Raw genomic sequence first — 18,725 nt, 5'->3', positions numbered from 1 at the left:
ATTACATAAATCTTTAGATAGGTAATTAATGATCAAAAATTACTTTCAGCTAGATCACAAAGTAATGATAAACAGTCTGAATGACCAACCAAACATAATGGATAAACCATAAACTGATGAAATCAGTGACTGTAAACAAACTTTTATAAAGTAATTTTTGGAAGTTTGTTTGCACCAGTTTTGAGTTATGTATCTTAGAATTTCAAGTTAACAGATGGCAGAAAATATGAATTGATATTATTTTTTTTTTAAAATGGTGGAAACAAGCATCTATAGGCAATGACTGAATTACACTAGCTAGATTAAATTATGAGTTAAAGGTCATAAATTATTTTTGATAAAAGTATGGCTGATAAACTGCTTGCTAACAGTTTGCTAACATTAAACCATTATGTTACATTTTTAAGCTAGCAGTTAAATTGACATAATGACAAAGTATCAAATTAAATTAAATCACTAGAAATGGTGATAGGTTTTGTTAAAGTTATACCGAGGGGTTAAGCTGTCTAACACTTTGAACTGACAGTTGAAATGGTTAGCTAAACGCAATGGGTGAACCATATACTGTAGCTAACTTTATCTATATTCTTAGGCAACATTTGACATTTAAGATTATTATACCAATAATAAAATAATTTACAAACCTTTTTTTAAAAATAATAATAATAATCAAACAGTTCAAAACACAATTAATGAGCCATAAAGTGTTGAAATGTGTTTTGATTTTGATTCTGCTGCGAAGGCAACTTTTTAAATACCTTTGTTAGTAGCTAAACTAACAAACTAAGAGTAACACCATGGATTAACACCTGTTATAATAATAGCTGAGACTGTTAACTAAACACAGTACATAAGCCACAGAATGTATATGTTGAAATATATTGCTAGTTTAAATCATAAATAAAAATATGTGTACTTTGCTAAAGATACAGTTAGCAGTTGTTCCTGTTAATTTTTCCATATTATGTATTAGGCTATATTTGTCAGGGGCAAAATCTTCGTACAGTACATTCTTTAAAAAAAAAAAATCAATTAACACTTATTTTATTTTCTGTCTTTACCTTATTAAGACATTTATTTTGTCACTCTCTAGTCTACATTATTGGCTTACATACCATTTATTCACTTTTATTCACTTTTAGTCACTTACAGCTATTTATTCACCTTTCAGTCACTTTAATTTTAAAACTGTGTAGTTTTAAAACTGTATATACTGTATATTCTGTGTATTTATTATTTCACTCTTATTGCCTGTTCTTATTGTCCTTATCTTCAACGTTATGGTGCTCTGTTGTTTGTTAATTGCCCCTTGGGGATAAATAAAGTCTTCTGATTCCGATTCTGATTCTGATTATAATTTTCCAAATTCTTCCCTGATAAATAAAGTACATCTCATCCTTACCTTATAACAAAAAAAAAAGCTTACAAAACGTAGAATAACTGATTAGGATAAGACAGAACTATACAAAGGAGGTGGCACATTTAAATAGAAAAGTTAAATAAAATTCTTGCTGAATAAAAATATCAATGTAATACAATAAAGAGCAAATAAAAACTCTAACCATTAAATAAAGATTTTGTGGTATGAGACTTTCTGCATATGTAACAAAATGGCAGAGGGTGGGAAACTTTTAAATACAATTTAAACTCCTCATTATTTATTATTTATTAATTTGAAGTTATAGAAGTGTTGTGTGTATTTCTTACGGTAACCCTCCTATCCAGCAGGGGGCGCGTGTTAAACGAAGTGGTGCTAACGGCTGACCGAGTGAGGAGCAGCGCTCAGAGGTGAGAGTTCACTCCGGTAAAAACATGGTTGAACACGGGGATATCCGCGTGGTTCACTGCGGCGGCAGTAAATTAAACTTCAGGGATCCTGTGATAACCCACGACTCCAGGTGAGCGAGTGTTTTAACCTGTGGATGTTTCATATTTAGTGGAAAAGTCTCGCGCGGTTCGTGTCGTTTATGTTAGCGTCAGAGCTGAGGCTGTTAGCATTAGCTTGAGAAGCTGCTGGATGTTCCTGCTGCTGTTTACAGCATAGTATCAGCAGCTCGTCTCAGCTCTGTGACTCTGACTGAGCCACAGACCCAGACTGAGCTGTGTTCCGGTCCCTACATATTTGTTTGATGTTTGTTTCCTCATATTTGTGTCGCTGCAGGTTCCTTCTGTGCGCCTCCGGAGAGGCTGTGAAGGTGTTCAGCACCTCCACAGAGGAGTGTATCCACGAGCTGCGGGGTCACACCGGGCTGGTAACAGGTGTGCTGCTGAGACCCTCAAACCACTTACAGGTACAGTCACCTCTCCACCTAGAAAAACGACTTTTTTCAAGATGTCTTCATCCGGAAACTCGCTGATATTCATTTAATGTTAGAAAATACAGGAAGCAGCAGAATAGCTGCTGAAGCCACTTTTTCTTTATGAGTAACGTAATTATTTATTATTTATTCAGTTTAGTTCAATCCCACAGCTCTGATCAAACAAGACTCAGGTCTCTTTTTATTTGTTTACTTACTCGTTATCCTCATTACTCACTCTGTACACTGTTGGTTCAGGCCAGAAAGCAAAGTAAGTAAACTCTTGATTTTCTGTTCCTGAAACAGCCCTAACTTAAACTCTGAGTAAGTTATCATGGAAATGAAGCCTGTGAACCATTCCTGGTACCTGACTCCTCCCCTCTTGCTGCTCATACACTCACCTGCTGCTTTATTAGGTACACCTTTGGACCACCTTTTGTCTTCAGAGCTACCTTACTTCAAGGCACAGATTCAAAAAGCTGCTGGAAACATGCCTCAGAGATTTTGGTCCATGTTGACACGATAACATGCAGATGTGTCTCTTGCACATCCATGATGGAAATGTCCTGTTCCACCACATCCCAAAAGTGCTCTATTGGATTGAGAGCAGCTTACCGTGGAGGCTTTTTGAGTACATGCTCATGGAGACTCAGCACTCTTACTTTCTGCTCCATCCACGATGGCTTTCTTCTACGACTCATACACGAGCTTAATTCGGAGTTCACTGAGCTAATGATGATCAGCTTTTCTGGGTCAAGTTTGTTAAACCTCCTTTTCAGCAGCAGCCTATTTTTTCCCTCCGTTATTTTTTAATTGTTTTTATTGTCTGTACTTTTTGTTTTATTATTATTATTATTATTATTATTATTATTGTTATTGTTTTTCTTTTTAAAAAAATATGTTTCTATATAAATACAATTCATTGTTATGTCTCACACTGTGCTTGTGTTGTGCTGCAGGTTTACTCTTCATCGCTAGATGGCACTGTCAGACTTTGGGACTTCACAGATGGGATTCTTATTAAGGTTGGATGTTGAGTCTTGTTGTTTCTCTCCAGTCTTTTCTGTCACTGTGGATCATCAAACTCCAGCTGCAACACACACTTTCCTATTTTATCTCTGTTTATAAAAGTGAAATGAAGGGTTTTATTTATTATTAGGCAGCCTTCAAACAGTTAGACTGAGCTGGGCACCTGTGATCAGTCTGCGAACATGCAGATGATCCTCCTGCTCATGACAGACAGTATGTGGTCGGATAATAAAGGAAATTTGTTCTGTCTTCTGTGCTTTGACTGCATAACTGAATTTTCTTCAGCTATCAGAATTTTTTTGCATTAGTTCTGAAACATTTCCTCTGTATGTCCTTGTGGCTGAATTATTTAACTAATTATGTATATTTTTTTAAATGAACTCTCATATAAATGAATTGTTTCACCTTTAGTTAGCTACAAAACATGGAGATTCAGCAGAAAAAGGAGTAGAGGTGTTTATGATGAGGTTTGTGGGTCCAGTTTAAGAGTCCATGTTTCTCAGATGCATGACAGCTGTGCGGTCTCTTCTAGACTTGTGTCATTGGATACCCAATCTACTCCTTCTACGCCTCTGCCAAACATGAAAACGTCATCTTTATTGTTACGTCCATGCCGAGCGAAAAAAGAGCGGGTAAGTTTGACATCAGAGCGCCACTCAGACTCCGTTTGTAAAGTTTTTAGAGCTCAGTGTGAATCTGTTACGCCCCCGTCTGAGGGGTAAAGGAGCACTGCATGAAAGTATGAAGAGTCCCAAAACAAGGTTTATTAATAAAGTGTGATATTTATTTAATCACAGGCTACTGCAGGGCGCACCAAGGGGGAAAATAACAGAGTGATGCTTCTCAGGGCAAGAAGTCAAATATTAGGAAAAAAATAGCCAGGCAGATGCCTCCAGATGTGTCATACCTCTTCATGTTGAATGTTATTGCTTGTTTTGGAATAGTTTCAATGTGTAGGAGTCACCAGGTCGTCCTCGGACGAGCTTTAAGATGTGGGAAGAAGAAAGTTGTTTAGAGGTCACTGAGTGGGAATGTGTGAAAAAGGCAGATTTTTGTGTTTGCAGAGCGTTTCCAGCTGGTTGCGGTCCATCTGCCACAGAGTGGAGATCAACTGGTGGAGGCTCGAGAACTTTCTGCTGTACTCAGCGGCGTCAACCCCAACCCAGCAGCCATCGCCTTTGGCAGAGGGGTACGTATACGCCGCCACAGCTGATACCAAGAACTCATGACCTCGACTTAATCTGCCAGGAACTTTAGTTTGAAAACTGAAGTTTCTTGAGGAAACAGTATTTTAGAGGGCAATATATGAAAGAAAACTAATGCTTCTGTGCTGCATATTACTTTAGTGGATAAGCTGTTCCCAGTGAGTCCCTCGTCCTCCATTAGCTTTCAGATCCTCCGTCTTGGACTGCAGCTTGTGTTCTTTGCTTGCCCAGCACCACATGAACCAGTTCTCCCTCTGCAGGCAAGGAAATACAAATGCAGTGAGGAGTGGAGGTGGAACTGCAACTTTCAAAATAAGAGCCAGGGATTGTCCACTAGTCAGTCTCATTGTTGTCAGAGAAAATACAAATTATTAAAGGACCAGACTTTGGTGACATGAATGTGCCAAAGAAGTCTGCCTGAGGAAGCAGAAATGTTGATTCAAAGGAGCATGTGCACACTTCAGCGTGTTATAAGTCCAAAACTCTTTATCATTGTACTTCACTGTTTAGCAGACAACAGTTCAAACTTTACTTCAGACTGAAATGTTTTAAATCCAAATGTGTCTGATGCTCATCGCCCACTTTAATCTTCACAGGGAGAATTTATTGCTTCAGTGAACGACTTGCAGCTGGAGGTCTATTTCTTCAAGAAGCAGAAGTCGTACAGGTGAGAGTGAAGATGGTCACTGGAGGTGACTTATATTTTTAAAATTCAGGCTCCTATTATTTATGTCTCTTGTTCCAATGCTGAATGATTATTTTAGAGTTTTTTTTAAGGCTTCAGGCCGCTCTGAACGCTCAGTTTCACACAAGAGAAAAAGGTCCCTTATGTGGTCTTATCAGGTACTTAAGCCCCACCCACCTGGTGTTTGAGAGGTAGAGCCAATCAGGAGAAAGTACTTTAAGTGTCAGAGATTGTATATTATTTAAAAAACTTTTAGAGCTGCTGAGCTAGATGTTAATTTTAAAAAGTTATCGTGTTTTATATTTTTTTGTCATGGAGAGAAGCAGTGCTGCTGTCACAAATGACAAAGGCCATGAGTCGTGTTGGCTGATGTTCAGTAACACCAAACATCTGTCCTGGTGCTGGTTTTCAGGTTTTTCCTGAAAGAAGACAACAAGAAGGGCGGCTGGAACACATTCACATGTGTCGCCTGTCACCCGAAAGATGACTGCATCGCCACGGGACACGAAGACGGGAAGATCCGCCTGTGGTGAGGGACCTCGACAGAAACAAACGCAGTTATAACGATGATCCACATCTTAAACTTCTTAAAACTGACATTCCTGCTCATCCTTTCAGGAGAAACTTTAACCACAAGAAGGAGTACACGTACTCCACTCTGCACTGGCACCACAGCGCCGTCAGCTCGCTCTGCTTCACTCCAGAAGGTATTCATAACTGTGTTATAGTTATTAACGAGTTCCCGCGATCGTTAGGAAGTCCTTAATAGTCTGAAATTTAAATAAAAATTTAAATGGTAGTAAAATATCTTGTCTTTTTTTTTATTTTTTGTGGGTATTAAATTTGCAGAAGTTGAGTGAGCCAGTAGAATAATTTTAAAGTTGTTTGCTTAACTTTCTTTCTGCTCCTTTATTTTTTAACTTTTAACTTTTTTTTTTAACTTGGGTCAAAACAGTAGGGGTGATATATTTAGATTTTTTTTTTTTTAAATCAAATGATCGAAAGTATAATAAGAAAAGGAAAACGCATCAACTAAACTCTGAATAAGGACTTTCAAAAAGTAAAAATATTGTCAATTTCTTGAACTCATCCACGTTTGTTACAGTCGTTGCAGTTTTTACAGACCAAACCAACTTACTAACACAGCATGAACTTGCACATGTATATATATTCTTCCAAGGAACAAGAAAACAAACAGAAATCACTCCTCTGTGTGTTACGGTTTTAATTATGTATTTATTTTGTATTGTCAGGGACCAACCTGCTGAGTGGAGGTGTGGAGTCTGTGCTCATCCAGTGGAGGTACAAGCAAGAGAGCGAGCGGGACTTCCTGCCCCGCCTGGGCGCCGCCATCACTCACATCACTGTGTCACCTGATGGATCGCTATTCTGTACCTCACACAGCGACAACAGTAAGGAGTCTCAGGCTGCAGGAGTTCAATGCAAATGCACACAAATTATTATCAGTGACATTCAGTGAACTTGGTCTATTCTTTCAGATCAAGTTGTGCACTTCTCAGATTTCACCAAATTGATTTCAGAGCATTTGAGTCACTCAAATAAAACGCAGTTAAACGCGTTAGGTTCCAAACTCATTTTCTGCTTGTTTATTGAAGGTTTTGTTTCCCTTCCTTATAGAGATCACCATCATCCAGAGCTGTGTTAAAGTGTCTGCTGTCATTCAGGGCCTGGTCAAAGGTGAGTACATACTGTAAGGTGACTTTTAAGCATGATTTATGTATAAATAATAAACACATCATGTAAATGATCTGTGCAGTTCTAGGAAAACATGTAGCCTTTATTGTTAATTTCAGATGTGCTTTATTGATCCCTAAAGTACGGAAGCCAACACGTGAAAAACAAAAATAAGTGCAATATCGTAAAACAAAATAACTCTGAAAGTTTAAAAAAATATACCAAAGGAGCTCATTTAAGTAGAAAATAGGTCATGATCTGCACCATAGACTTCATTATAGAATGTAAAAGAAAGGAAGTCAGTGAGCCAGTAATTTTTTGCTTATTTTCTAAATAACATAAATTTTTAGCATCAGTAACACTGCTGAGGTGTATGTTACACTAAAAGTGATCCTAAAATGTACTTGCAACATGTTTTTGAACCTGCATAAACATGAGCACAAGTTAGAAAAGTCGTTGTTGGAATTTGCCGCAAAAAAAGAATTGTGCATAAAAAGTCACCATAGTGCTGGAAATTAAGTGAAAGAGCTCAGCGAATGACAGTTTCAGAATGATGCCTTAAGGAGCTTAAATATAAAATAAATGCAGGCGTGAAGTGGAAAAGATTTCAGCATCTGTCGGGATCAGCATGCGGTTACCACAGTAACTGCGTCACCTAACGGAGGAATCCAAACAGTGTGATTCAAACTGAAAAGGGCAGTGACGAATCGATACTACATTAGAGTCCATTTGCATAGGTGTATTCTCACACAGAGTGGAGGATTATGGGTACGCAGCCTACACAGACATCCTCCACAAAACCAGCGGCATGAATCTCAAAGTGGATGACGCTGCATGTAGGTGGAGTGGTTGGAACAGGAAAGCTGAGTTCACCATGCAGAGAAAACATGGCGCAACAGCATAACCAGTGGAGATGACAGTCAGCAACGCTGAACATAGGGTCAACACGCCACCATGCGTGAGCATCAGTATGAACACGTTATTCAATATTCACACCATAGAAACATTCCTTCACCACAACTAGTGCAATCCCAAATTTCTTCTTAACTCTCAGATTAACATCTCATCGTCTGCTGCAAAAGTCCGGAAGCGAGGCACAGACATCAGACAGTGTTCCCGCCGGTCATAAATAAGCTCAGTAAACTTGCTAATATTTCACATTTCTCACGATGATTGCTGGACCGGTCACACACTCAGCGTGGCGGACAGCAGTCAGGCGATGTGCGCATGACGTCATATGAGAAACCGCCACACTCTGAGGAAAAACCACAAGTGGATTTGAAAACCTAAGTGCAAGAAATAGAAATTTACTTTACTTCATGATAAAGATGTTAAAACAAAAGAAGAACCAAAAAAAAAACTTTTTAACAGATGCACCAAGCAGGGAAAACCATTAACAGTTATTAACTGGTAATGTGAGAGTGGAGGAAATGTAATTTAAAATTTTTTTATTTTTTTTTTTACCTTTTACATTTCTTTATGCATTCGTCACCTGCCAATAATGTCTTTTCAGAATTAATGACCTCATAAGTTTGTATCAGAAAGAAATAAAATAATGTCTGAGTGTGTGGGGTATGTATGTAATCTTCTTTAAACTTGTCTTCTTGCTCAGGCGACAGCATCAGGACAGACTTGATGATGGATCCTCGCAGCAAAGCTCTGGTGCTAAATGGGAAACCCGGACATCTGCAGTTTTACTCGCTCCAAAGAGACAAACTGCTGTACAATGTAAGCTTTCAGCAGGTCACAAACCTGAGTAGACTTGAAAGTGTGGAAACTAGGTTAACATTGTCTGTTTCTCCCACAGCTGGACATCGTGCAGCAGGAGTACATTCATGAATCGGGCCTGCAGCAGTTCGAGGTGGTCAAAGCGGCGTTTGATGCCTCCGGCTTGTGGTTGGCAACGGTGGAGGAAAGGCATCAGAAAGCTGCTGAGCTGGAGCTGAACCTGAAGCTGTGGGCTTTCGATGAACAGACGCAGAGGTACAGATGTTACAGCTGTTACAGCTGTTTGTCTGTGGGCTGCAGGGTCAGTTGAGGTTTCTCTGTAATGTGATGAAAACTGTGTAACAATAACCAACCACACCCCTGTCACGTGCAGTTTTGTGCTGAACACGACCATCTCGGCCCCCCACGACGCCCAGATTACCGCCATGTCCTTTCGCCAGACCGCCGACAGCCAGACCACCCTGCTGGTCTCCACCAGCAAAGACGGACACTTCAAAGCCTGGCAGCTCGCCGCTCCGGCCCACACAGAAGGTACAGACGGCAAGCAGTCAACCGAAAAAGCCAGCCACCTTAATTCTCATAATATTAACTGTCTAATGGAGGTTTGGAATTTTCTGGCGTCCACCTCAGATTAACAGTTCAAGATTTATTTTATTTTTATAGAAATAAAAATTATGATATAAAATTTTATATATGCTTTCATTTTATTTTGAAATAATGTCCCACCATATTTTTACAATAAAATACAACATTTTAAACATAAAAAGATACAACAGGGCAAAGACAAACGACACGTGGTAAACCACACTGCAGCAAACAACACGCAAAACTATAAAATGATTGTTTTTGAGGTTCATTGAAGTTTCTTTTTTTCTTGTAATTGTGTCCTTGATGCAAACAGACTATATACAAAGTGTAAATTGTGCTGTGGATGTCTTCCTCTAAGTTTCTTTGTAGTGTACATCATTAGGACTCGGGCCACCTTGTTGGTGCCAGGCTCTCCCTGTTTAGCTTTTCAGAACATCACGTTGAACGTGAGGTTTAAGCCAAATTAGGGTGGCTAATTTTCCCTTCACACAGTAATTCAGCTGATGTCTGTCTCCCTCTTTGTTTCCTCTGACTTGCAGATGAAGGTCCTTCCTGGTTGTGTGATTTCGTTGGAGCCTATCACGGCCTGGTGCCCGAATGCTGCAGCTTCTCGGCTGACGGCTCTCTGCTAGCCGTCGCCTTTCAGGAGGTGGTGACCGTGTGGAGCCCTGCAACCTGGGAGCTGCTGACAACCCTGTCGCAGCCGCCGGGAGCTGTCAGGTCAGGGCGTAGACAAACACACAGAATGGGTCAAAAATTAGCACCGTCATGGTGACCGGTTTAAGTCTGCAGCATTAGTTAACCTCATCAGGTCTCCTCATTCCTCTTCAAAGAGCGTAGACACACACACAGAATGGGTCAAATATCAGCATCGTCACGGTGACCGGTTTAAGTTTGCAGCGTTAGTTAACCTCATCAGGTCTCCTCATTCCTCTTCAAAGAGCGTAGACAAACACACAGAATGGGTCAAAAATCAGCACCGTCATGGTGACCGGTTTAAGTCTGCAGCATTAGTTAACCTCATCAGGTCTCCTCATTCCTCTTCAAAGAGCGTAGACACACACACAGAATGGGTCAAATATCAGCATCGTCACGGTGACCGGTTTAAGTTTGCAGCGTTAGTTAACCCCGTCAAGTTTCCTCGTTCCTTTTCAAGGTATCAAAGACTGAGCATGTATTATAATAAAACATACATGGTGACGTCTTTATTTAAATAACACCAAGAGACAAAACAAGCATAGTGTGTGTGTGTGTGTGTGTGTGTGTGTGTGTGTGTGTGTGTGTGTGTGTGTGATAATAGTTTGTTACAAGTTACCATCAAAACTTTCACTAGTAAAAAGCCAATAACAGTAATTCCCTGACACACCTGTTTACACCTATTTATCAGGTTTAACTGGTGAAGCGGTGTCTCTTCAGCTGCTGCCATCAGTCAGACAGGTGTTTCACACAGACGCGGTAAAGCTAAATTTACAACAAGCCTAAAGTTAGAGCTTTAGGCTGAAAGACCGGTTGTTGAATTTGCCAAAATCTTGCCAAAAAGTTTTCCAGATTTTTTGTGTTATTATAGATTAACCCGTTAAATAATGTGTTGTGGTATCATAGAGGGTTTAAAAAAGTATTTAGAAAAATAAACTTAAGAAATGAGAAAACCAAGTTAAAGTCCAAAAATGTTTCCTTAAATGTTAAAACTTTAAACTTCACTTGCAGTGACATCGCACTCTCTTTATTTTCCATTAATTTTAAGTTAAAAAATGTCAAACTGAATTTGTGTTGTTTAGTAACGATTCAGGGAGATCAATCACACTCCGTGTGGTGTTATCACCACACCTTAAAGATGGAAAAGTTGACAGCATCACTGACGGGGCAAATTTCACTGGCTGACCAGCTGTGGTCGCGCCCTCGGGCAACAGCAGGGGGTTTTATCCTCGTAGCCGAGAGGTTTGCTGGACGAGGATTTGTGTCATGGTGCTTTTATTTTCAGTTCAACCATCAAATGACTTTTTCTGACAGTGGTTTTAGAGATATTTGCAGACAGTGAAGTTAAGATAACAAACACAGGAAGTGTTAGCTTGGCTGTGTGCACAGTTGGGATTCTCGGTCTGCATAGTTAACCGGCTTTTCAAATGATGCGTCGGGATTTATGAGAATGTTTGTTTGTTTTTTTAAGGTGTTGATCCCAGATATATAGATATAGACATAGATATAGGTGTATAGAGGAATAGAAATAGTTAGACAAGACACAAAACCAAAACAACTCAGTCACAATTTTAAAAACTACAGAGTAAAGCTGTGTCTTCAGACGGCTTTTAAAAATGTCCGGTGTTGGAGAGGTGCTCATTTCAAAAGGCATTTCATTTGTGATCTTTTTCTCTTGGTGTTGTCTGCTGTCCCGTGGCCCCTGCATGCCGACCACTGAGACCTTTATTGGCATTTATATACAAAGATTTAATGCAATACTAGATTTTTTCTTTGTTTATTTTGGAGGAGAGTAAAAATAAATAAGGCAACATTTATTTATTATCAGTTTGCACCATGTGTGCTTGTAACCACAGTGATGACACTTAGGTCAAGGCTTCAAAATCAGGGCTTCGCAAACTAGTATGCATCAGCGCTTTGGCTGTGTCCATCTTTTATATACAGTCCAGGTAAGTAGGTAGTGTAAAGTTTTTTTGTTTTAGAATAGAATAGCCCTTTATTGTCACTATACATGTTATTCAGTGTTTACCGCTTGACAGTAAAACCTGTGCAACTCGAGCAACAGTGGACATTTAGCTAAAACGGGGGATGTGCTCCGACTAGCTCACCGCCAGCAGCTGTTGTGAACGAGTTAAGCAGGTTTTCCTGGCAGAAGTTCAGAACTTTGTTTCTTAGAGCACCGAAGGATTTTTAACCTTCTGTGCAAAAATGAGTGCTGTCGTTTCGTAACGCTGCTCAAGTCTCCAAAAATGTTGGCACGTTTCCAATCAGCTGACAAAAGAGGCCCACAGAGGTCACTGAGGACGTGAAACTACTGCTGCTGGTTTCTGTACCACTTTTTTTTAAATAATCCCCGAAAAACAGAGTCAGCTTTTAGCACGTTTGTAGGAAAAGCAAAAAGAGATGACTTGCAGTTTGTCTTAAAATGAAGGAACCAGAATGTTAAAATCACTTCACATGAATCTCAGTTTGTCTGAACTTAAAATGCGTAAAGCCTCTCTGGCCAAAAAGTCAGTCACCCTCTGACAGCTTTCTTTAAATAAGCACACAGTTTCTGTGTAATTTGAAATTCAGATGTGAAGAGACGGACAGATGTTTAGACAGCTGCCCGTTGCTACCCCTTACATAACCACCACCTATAGATGTCCAGAGCTGAGTCACCAGATCTCAGTCATTAATGTTTGCCCTCGCCTGCTGAGGGATAATTAAAATTACCACATTTTACCTCATCTGAGTCACTTTAAAAGGAAATCTTTTGTTTTTTTCTAATGAGAATGTCTGTTTGTGATTTTCTGTGCTCTTGGCTCTGAGTGGGTCTTTGCATGTTCTCATTTCAAGTTCCTAAGTGCAAAATTGGAAAGCTAATCCTGAGAAATATGTGTGGTGTGAGGAGCTGGTTGGTTGGGAATTGCACTTCAGATTGTTTAACCATGAGATAAATAAAAAGGACCTTTTTTTTTTTTTCCCCCCTCCATCAGTGATCTTTGTTTTGGGCGACTGAGCTGTTCCAAGTATCTGCTGGGAACCACCGCCAGCAATCTGCTCTGCTGCTGGAACCTCCTCACCTGCTCTTGTAAGACCTCCCCCTGTGTACAGACGTGCTCTGTGCAACTTAATAAACTATTTTTATCCCAAAAGTCTGAACAGATTCTAACATATCCTTAAAACTTAGGCTCTCAGATATGAGAGGTCTGTTGACTGGTTAAAAAAAAACTGCACATCTCCATCTGTTTTTGCCCTTCATGTCTTCCTCTGTGTCCGGTCTGGCAGTGGAGTGGAGCACTTCCATGGATGTCAGGCGGCTGCTGGTCGACCCCCTCTCCGAGAACATGGCTGCCTTTTGCTATCAGAGCGGATCCACTGACCGTAAGCTTCAGACCGTCCATGTTAAAACTGCACAAAAGGCATCTGAGAACTCTGATCTGATTGGCTTATAGTGGTGCTGTAACCTTAAGATTGGACTCAACAACGAAATCCAGTTTAATTTGACTCAAATAAAAAGGCCACTCTGGTTTCTCAGAATCAGAATTACCTTTAATGCAGAGTTTGGACACAAATGAGGAATTTGTCTTTGAGTCGCTGTTCAAAAAACAGTCATACAGATTGTAATATATGGTATTTACAGTATATATATATATATATGTTGTCTGCATCTCCCTCACAACATACAGACAGACACACACACACAAAATTAGAATACATACTAGCTACCTGCAGATGTTAGCATAGAAATTAGGAAATCTCGCAGAAAAGAACCAAACTGTGTTTACTTACAGCAGCAAGTCGATATGGAGGACCGAAAATGCCAAAATAAAAATAAAATTGTAGTAGTACTTAGTTTTCAATAATCCCACCAATTTAAAAAAAAACAAAAAAACAAAAATCAGATAAGTTTGGCTTCATGAGTAAATTATTCTGCCACGAAATTCATCAAGAATTGATATTAAAAACTAAATATGTTTAAGTATGTAAAATGTAACTTAAACATATATTAAACTGAGGGTTTTATTTCATTTTAAATTAATCCCTGATTCATTTTTACTAATTTATTTGGAATTTCATTAATTTAATTATGTATTTATTCAGCAATTAACATGAGAATCTTAATTAGCAAGGTAATAATTAGCTGTATTTATACAGTCTTAAATAAATGCACAGGCAAAATAAAATTTTAGCCCAAATTTAATAAATAAAAGGACTAAATGTAATTTTTGTTATTTTTGATGTATTTAATGACAGGTTAATACATAAACTTAATTGGTAACTCATCCAATAATGTGGAAGATAAAGGTGCTGTCCACACAAAATTTCTTTTGTGACTCTTTGAATCGTTTTATATCGCTGTTTCTCTCTTTCCTGCTTTCAGTGTTTGTGTTCAAGCCCAGCGAGCCTCGGCCGCTGTTTTCCCGTAAGGCTGTGTGCTCGGGGAAGGTGACTCAGGCCGTCTTTGCTCCCAGGGAGGAGATGCTGGAGAGCTGCGAGGAGAGCAGCCAGTGGCTGAACCGCTCTCAGCTTTACTTCCTCACTCAGCAGATGGTAAACAACATTTCAAGTTCTGCTGAACAAAAAAAAAACAAAAAACAGAACGAGAAGTCCACTTTAATGCTGCTTACCGTATGTGCCGGGTTGGCCTTTTTTTTTTTTTTTTTTTTTTTTTTTAATTGGCAGGGAGAGTCAGTTTAAATCATAAACACTGCTTTTTATTGCTATAATATAAAATGCAAGTATATTTAAAGAACTCTGTTGGATTTGAGTCTAAAAGAAAGACTTGTGAGAGTTTTGAGTGCTCTAAAGCGAGCGCTGCACCTACAGGTTGTTTGGCGCCTTGCTTTGTTGCTGATTATAAGGTCACTCAGGTCACTAAAGGCATGGCGTGTCTTGCAGGAATGTCATAGCTCAGCTCATTTAGAGCCCCCAACCCCCCGAGGCCTGAAGAGTTTCTCTTCTAATTTTAGGACAAAAGATGAGACCTTTACATACGTGACATTCCTACACTTCCATCTGACTGAAGGTACAGGGGCAGTTGTAGATGTGAAAAATTCAGCTTTACAGTCATTTGCTTTAGAGGTGCTTCCAGTATTCCCAAGGGGGAATAATGAGTGTGGCAGGCACAGGTGTTTGTTTGAAAGTTTAAGAAGAAAAATGGCTCCAGAATGAGTTCCAGGTTTACCATCCAGAGTTGGTGTCTGCTCAAACAGCATTTTTTTTTTTGTTTTTTTTTCCACTTCCAAACTGACTGACAGTCTGTAATGTATCTGTGTAAAATCTTCGTCCCTGCAGGACTGAACCTGAACTCGTTTCCACAGCTCCGAGGATCACTCTGGACTTTGTGGAGAGATAAGATACTGGCCGTTTATCCCTCCCGGGTTGCAGATGACCTCGTAACTGATAGTTTTTGTAAACATCCTTATCTAAACTCAACTTGTCTGCAGTGAAGAATTAGTTTATGCAGTCAAGCCAAAGGAATATTATTTGATAAATAGTTTATGAAATGCTTTTATCGTGATAGAAATAAGTACGTTATGCTGACTGTGGACTCTTCCCTGCAGGATCTCATGACATTCACCACCAAGGCCGAGGAGGACAGGCTGCTGGCATCCAGCAAACAGGTGAGCTCCTCCCATTGGTTTTGCACCAGACATTTGGACTTTTATTTAACCTCGAAACACATTTTCCACACACTTTGATCTGATTGTTTTTATGTTCAGAGCTTGTGTGAATTAAGGGTCAGTGCAACCACAATAATAGACATGCTGTTCAGAACTTCCTGTTCCATGTACTGGGTGGTGTTTATAAAACGGCAGCGGGCTGGAAAGGTACTGCAGAGGGTGTGAGAAGCTTTTTACAGTAAATACATTATTTAGCTAAAGTTTACCTGAAATATTTGCTTATAAAACAAGAAACTGAACCATGGTGCAAAATTAATCAGAGTTATTCTTAATTTTCTGTGGGAGAAAAGATCAGAAGAATCAGTGAAAACACAGAGAAGGAAATACTTCGTCTTCAGCCTGTGTGCAGCTGGGTTTAAATGCTTGGTTGGGGCACAAAGGAAGATCTTGAGATTCTGAAATGAGCCGTGGAAGTCTGAAAATTAGGAATGGTTGTTTTGCAGTTTGCCACGCACACATTTTACTTTGGTGGGCCGCCCAAGTTTTTCTGGGGCTAATTTTAGCATTTATTTTTTAAGTAGACACTAGAGAAGAGAGGTCTGACCTCTCGCTGTTGAAAGTTCAGTTGCCCTTACTGTCTCCTGTTTTAAACACCAGCGATGACAGCCCTCCTGTTGCTCTGAGGAACTCCTGCGAGCTGGAGAACCTCGAAGGTGGAGGACTCCGTAGGATTAAACAATACTAGATCTAATGCCCACTAGTGTGTCCATTAGATCTAAATCTGTGGGAAACTGCTAATAAAGAGGCCCGTGCAGTCTCTCCATTGCTCTCCATGGTTTACCTCGGGGTGACCAGATCCCAACAAACCACATGCGGGACAGAGGTCGTGTTTGTGTGGGGTATGTTAGTAAGACGTGAAGTATGTGTTTGGTTTGAATATGACTGTTACAACTCCCTCGCTCAGTAAATATTGTAAGAGGAAGCCAAAGTTCAGTCTTGTGTCTTCTTACTCATGTTTTCTCATTTCATCCCAATAAGCTGTAAAAGTTGTTGAGGAGGACAGAAGGTGAAAATGCTGAGTAGTTCCACATAAAGCAGGACAACTGGCCTCACAAAGCCTAAACGTGATGGAGATTAACCCTAATCTGGCCACCGGCCACCTGGTGGGGGTTAAATTACCCAGGATGCTGCATACTGGGCATGTTTAGTGTTTTTGAGCTGTAGATTAGACCAGAGTTGATACCTGAGAGCGAACAGTGAAGCATAGCATATCAAAGCTAATAAAAGTCAAACTGTGAGCTGGACTGAGGCTTTTGTTCCATTTGTTTTCTTCTGGAAGGAACCCGGAGGGTGAAAGCGGTCCATTGTTCTTATCTGAAGTTACAAAACCCTCCAATGAACGAGCCATCTGTTGATCCAGCTCCTTTCCCAGCCTCAGATCTGAGAAATACTGCTCTTGTCTCCGTTTCCCGTTAATAAGACATGTTTCTTGTTTTCTCCTCTGAAGCTTGTGATTGACGACACCGTAGCCATGACGCCTTTCTATCTGTTGTTGGGGAAACACAGACAGCAGCAACAGGAGCATCGGGACTCCGACAGCAGCCTGTGGGCAGAGAGAACGGCGCTGCCACAGACCTCTGCCTCCATCAAAGAGGTTGGTTGTTTGTCCCTCCAGGGATCCTGTCCCCTTTGTGCTGTATGTATGTACGATGGCGTTTTACGACTTCAGTGTTGTTGTTGTTCTTTTTCCCCTTTTTTTCCAGCTCCTGCAGACTCCGGCTCACGTCCTGCCCTCCACCTCATACCTGTGCTCCATGTTTGTTCAGTCTCTGCTCATCTCCGTCTCAGACGTCAGGTCAGTAATCTAGCTGTTCTTGGATAATTGTTACAACCGCTGCAGTTGTTTGTTTCCTACTGAGCGTATACACAAGGTGTGATCAGACCTAAAAAAAAGTCAGAATCCATAACTGGTTTAAATTTGTCCGATTTTTCGCTCAAGATCATCTTCCCAGGTATCTGCAGACAGCTTCTGGTGTGGCTGCTATTTGTAGATCTCTCAGTGAAACAGAAAACACAAAAAATGCATTCAGCAAGCAGGGAAAAGGTTTTAAAAATGATCCACACATCAGTTTAAAATAAATCAACATCAGACTTAAGTGCAGCACCCAGACTGGAATATGAAGAAATGATGTAAAAGTGTAAATATTTATAAGAAAGATTCATAATGAAAACCTCTGAGAAAAAAATGAAAAATTTTTCCTGGAGAAACTTTAAAATGAGATGCCAGGGCTCGGTCTTAAAAGGCGAGAGACTCTGGGCAATATTGGCATTAAGAAAAGATGATCTCAAATAAAAGACTATTCAAATTAAAGTTTTAGATTTTTAGACTCTTTTAAGCCTCGTTTGGTCTGATAATCTCAGTGTGGATTAAGAAAATATGATTGAAACTGAGGTTTCACATGATTCAGCAGCACATGTGAAACTGAGGTCTGTTTATCTCTAAAAATATGCAGAGTCACATTGGTGTTGATAATTTTTTGGGGGGGATTTGGGTGTTCTCGTGGCTTCAGGGAGGAAAAGGCACATGCAGAAGAGGAAATGGAGAGCGAGAAAGAGGAAGAGGATTCTGAGGAGGAAATGGAATCTAGCAGGTCCAAACCGGAGCTGGTGGCGGCGGCGACAGAGTCGGACGCCCCCGCTCTGACGAAGGCTCAGGCCAGAGAACTTAGGAGGGTGAGGAAGCTGGATCACAGCTGGCTCGCAGGCCTCCTGGACTCCTAACCAGAGCCTGTACGAGGTTTCCACCAGCAGCTCGGACGTTTTCTGTTTTATACCATAAAGTCAAAGTGGGCTTCTTCCACTTTGTCTCCCTGACTGGAAACAAATCTCTGTGCAAACACAAAGCACATATTTGATTACACAATCCTCAAGTCATTATTGGACAAGTTTATGACATCCAAACAATAGAACCCCTCCCAGCCTTTCCTCCGCTGTTGTACAGCGAGCGCGAGTTTCCACCAGTTTTCTTGCCAAAACTCTGGACTGAATTTTTGGTCTGGATTCTTTTCAATCCTTATTTGTTTTGTGGGTTTGTCTTATTCTTTTTTTTCTTTTTTGGAAAATAAATATTTTTACCAAACCAGAGTTCTGTTGCTTTTAGGTTTTTTCACTGAAGCATAAAAATATTTCCTCT

At 40.1% G+C, this 18,725-nt stretch overlaps 1 protein-coding gene across 1 annotated transcript; it reads left to right on the top strand.

The window, feature by feature from the left end:
- The first annotated feature begins 1,756 nt into the window (after positions 1–1,756).
- On the top strand, positions 1,757–18,670 carry wdr75 (WD repeat domain 75). The gene is made up of 21 exons (XM_031726038.2): positions 1,757–1,898; positions 2,162–2,291; positions 3,257–3,322; positions 3,859–3,958; positions 4,391–4,515; positions 5,128–5,198; positions 5,629–5,745; positions 5,835–5,923; positions 6,470–6,628; positions 6,855–6,914; positions 8,524–8,639; positions 8,719–8,894; positions 9,013–9,170; positions 9,767–9,947; positions 12,902–12,996; positions 13,194–13,289; positions 14,290–14,459; positions 15,473–15,532; positions 17,040–17,186; positions 17,296–17,387; positions 18,103–18,670. Exons 1-21 carry the CDS (start codon positions 1,813–1,815, stop codon positions 18,311–18,313), a joined length of 2,505 nt encoding a protein of 834 aa, XP_031581898.1. The 5' UTR covers positions 1,757–1,812; the 3' UTR covers positions 18,314–18,670.
- Positions 18,671–18,725: the final 55 nt, after the last annotated feature.

The sequence above is a fragment of the Oreochromis aureus genome, linkage group 16 (assembly GCF_013358895.1).
Source record: "Oreochromis aureus strain Israel breed Guangdong linkage group 16, ZZ_aureus, whole genome shotgun sequence".
Classification (NCBI taxonomy): Eukaryota; Metazoa; Chordata; class Actinopteri; order Cichliformes; family Cichlidae; genus Oreochromis; species Oreochromis aureus.
The sequence above is the reverse complement of the archived record's forward strand: the minus strand, read 5'-3'. Positions and strand labels throughout refer to the sequence as shown.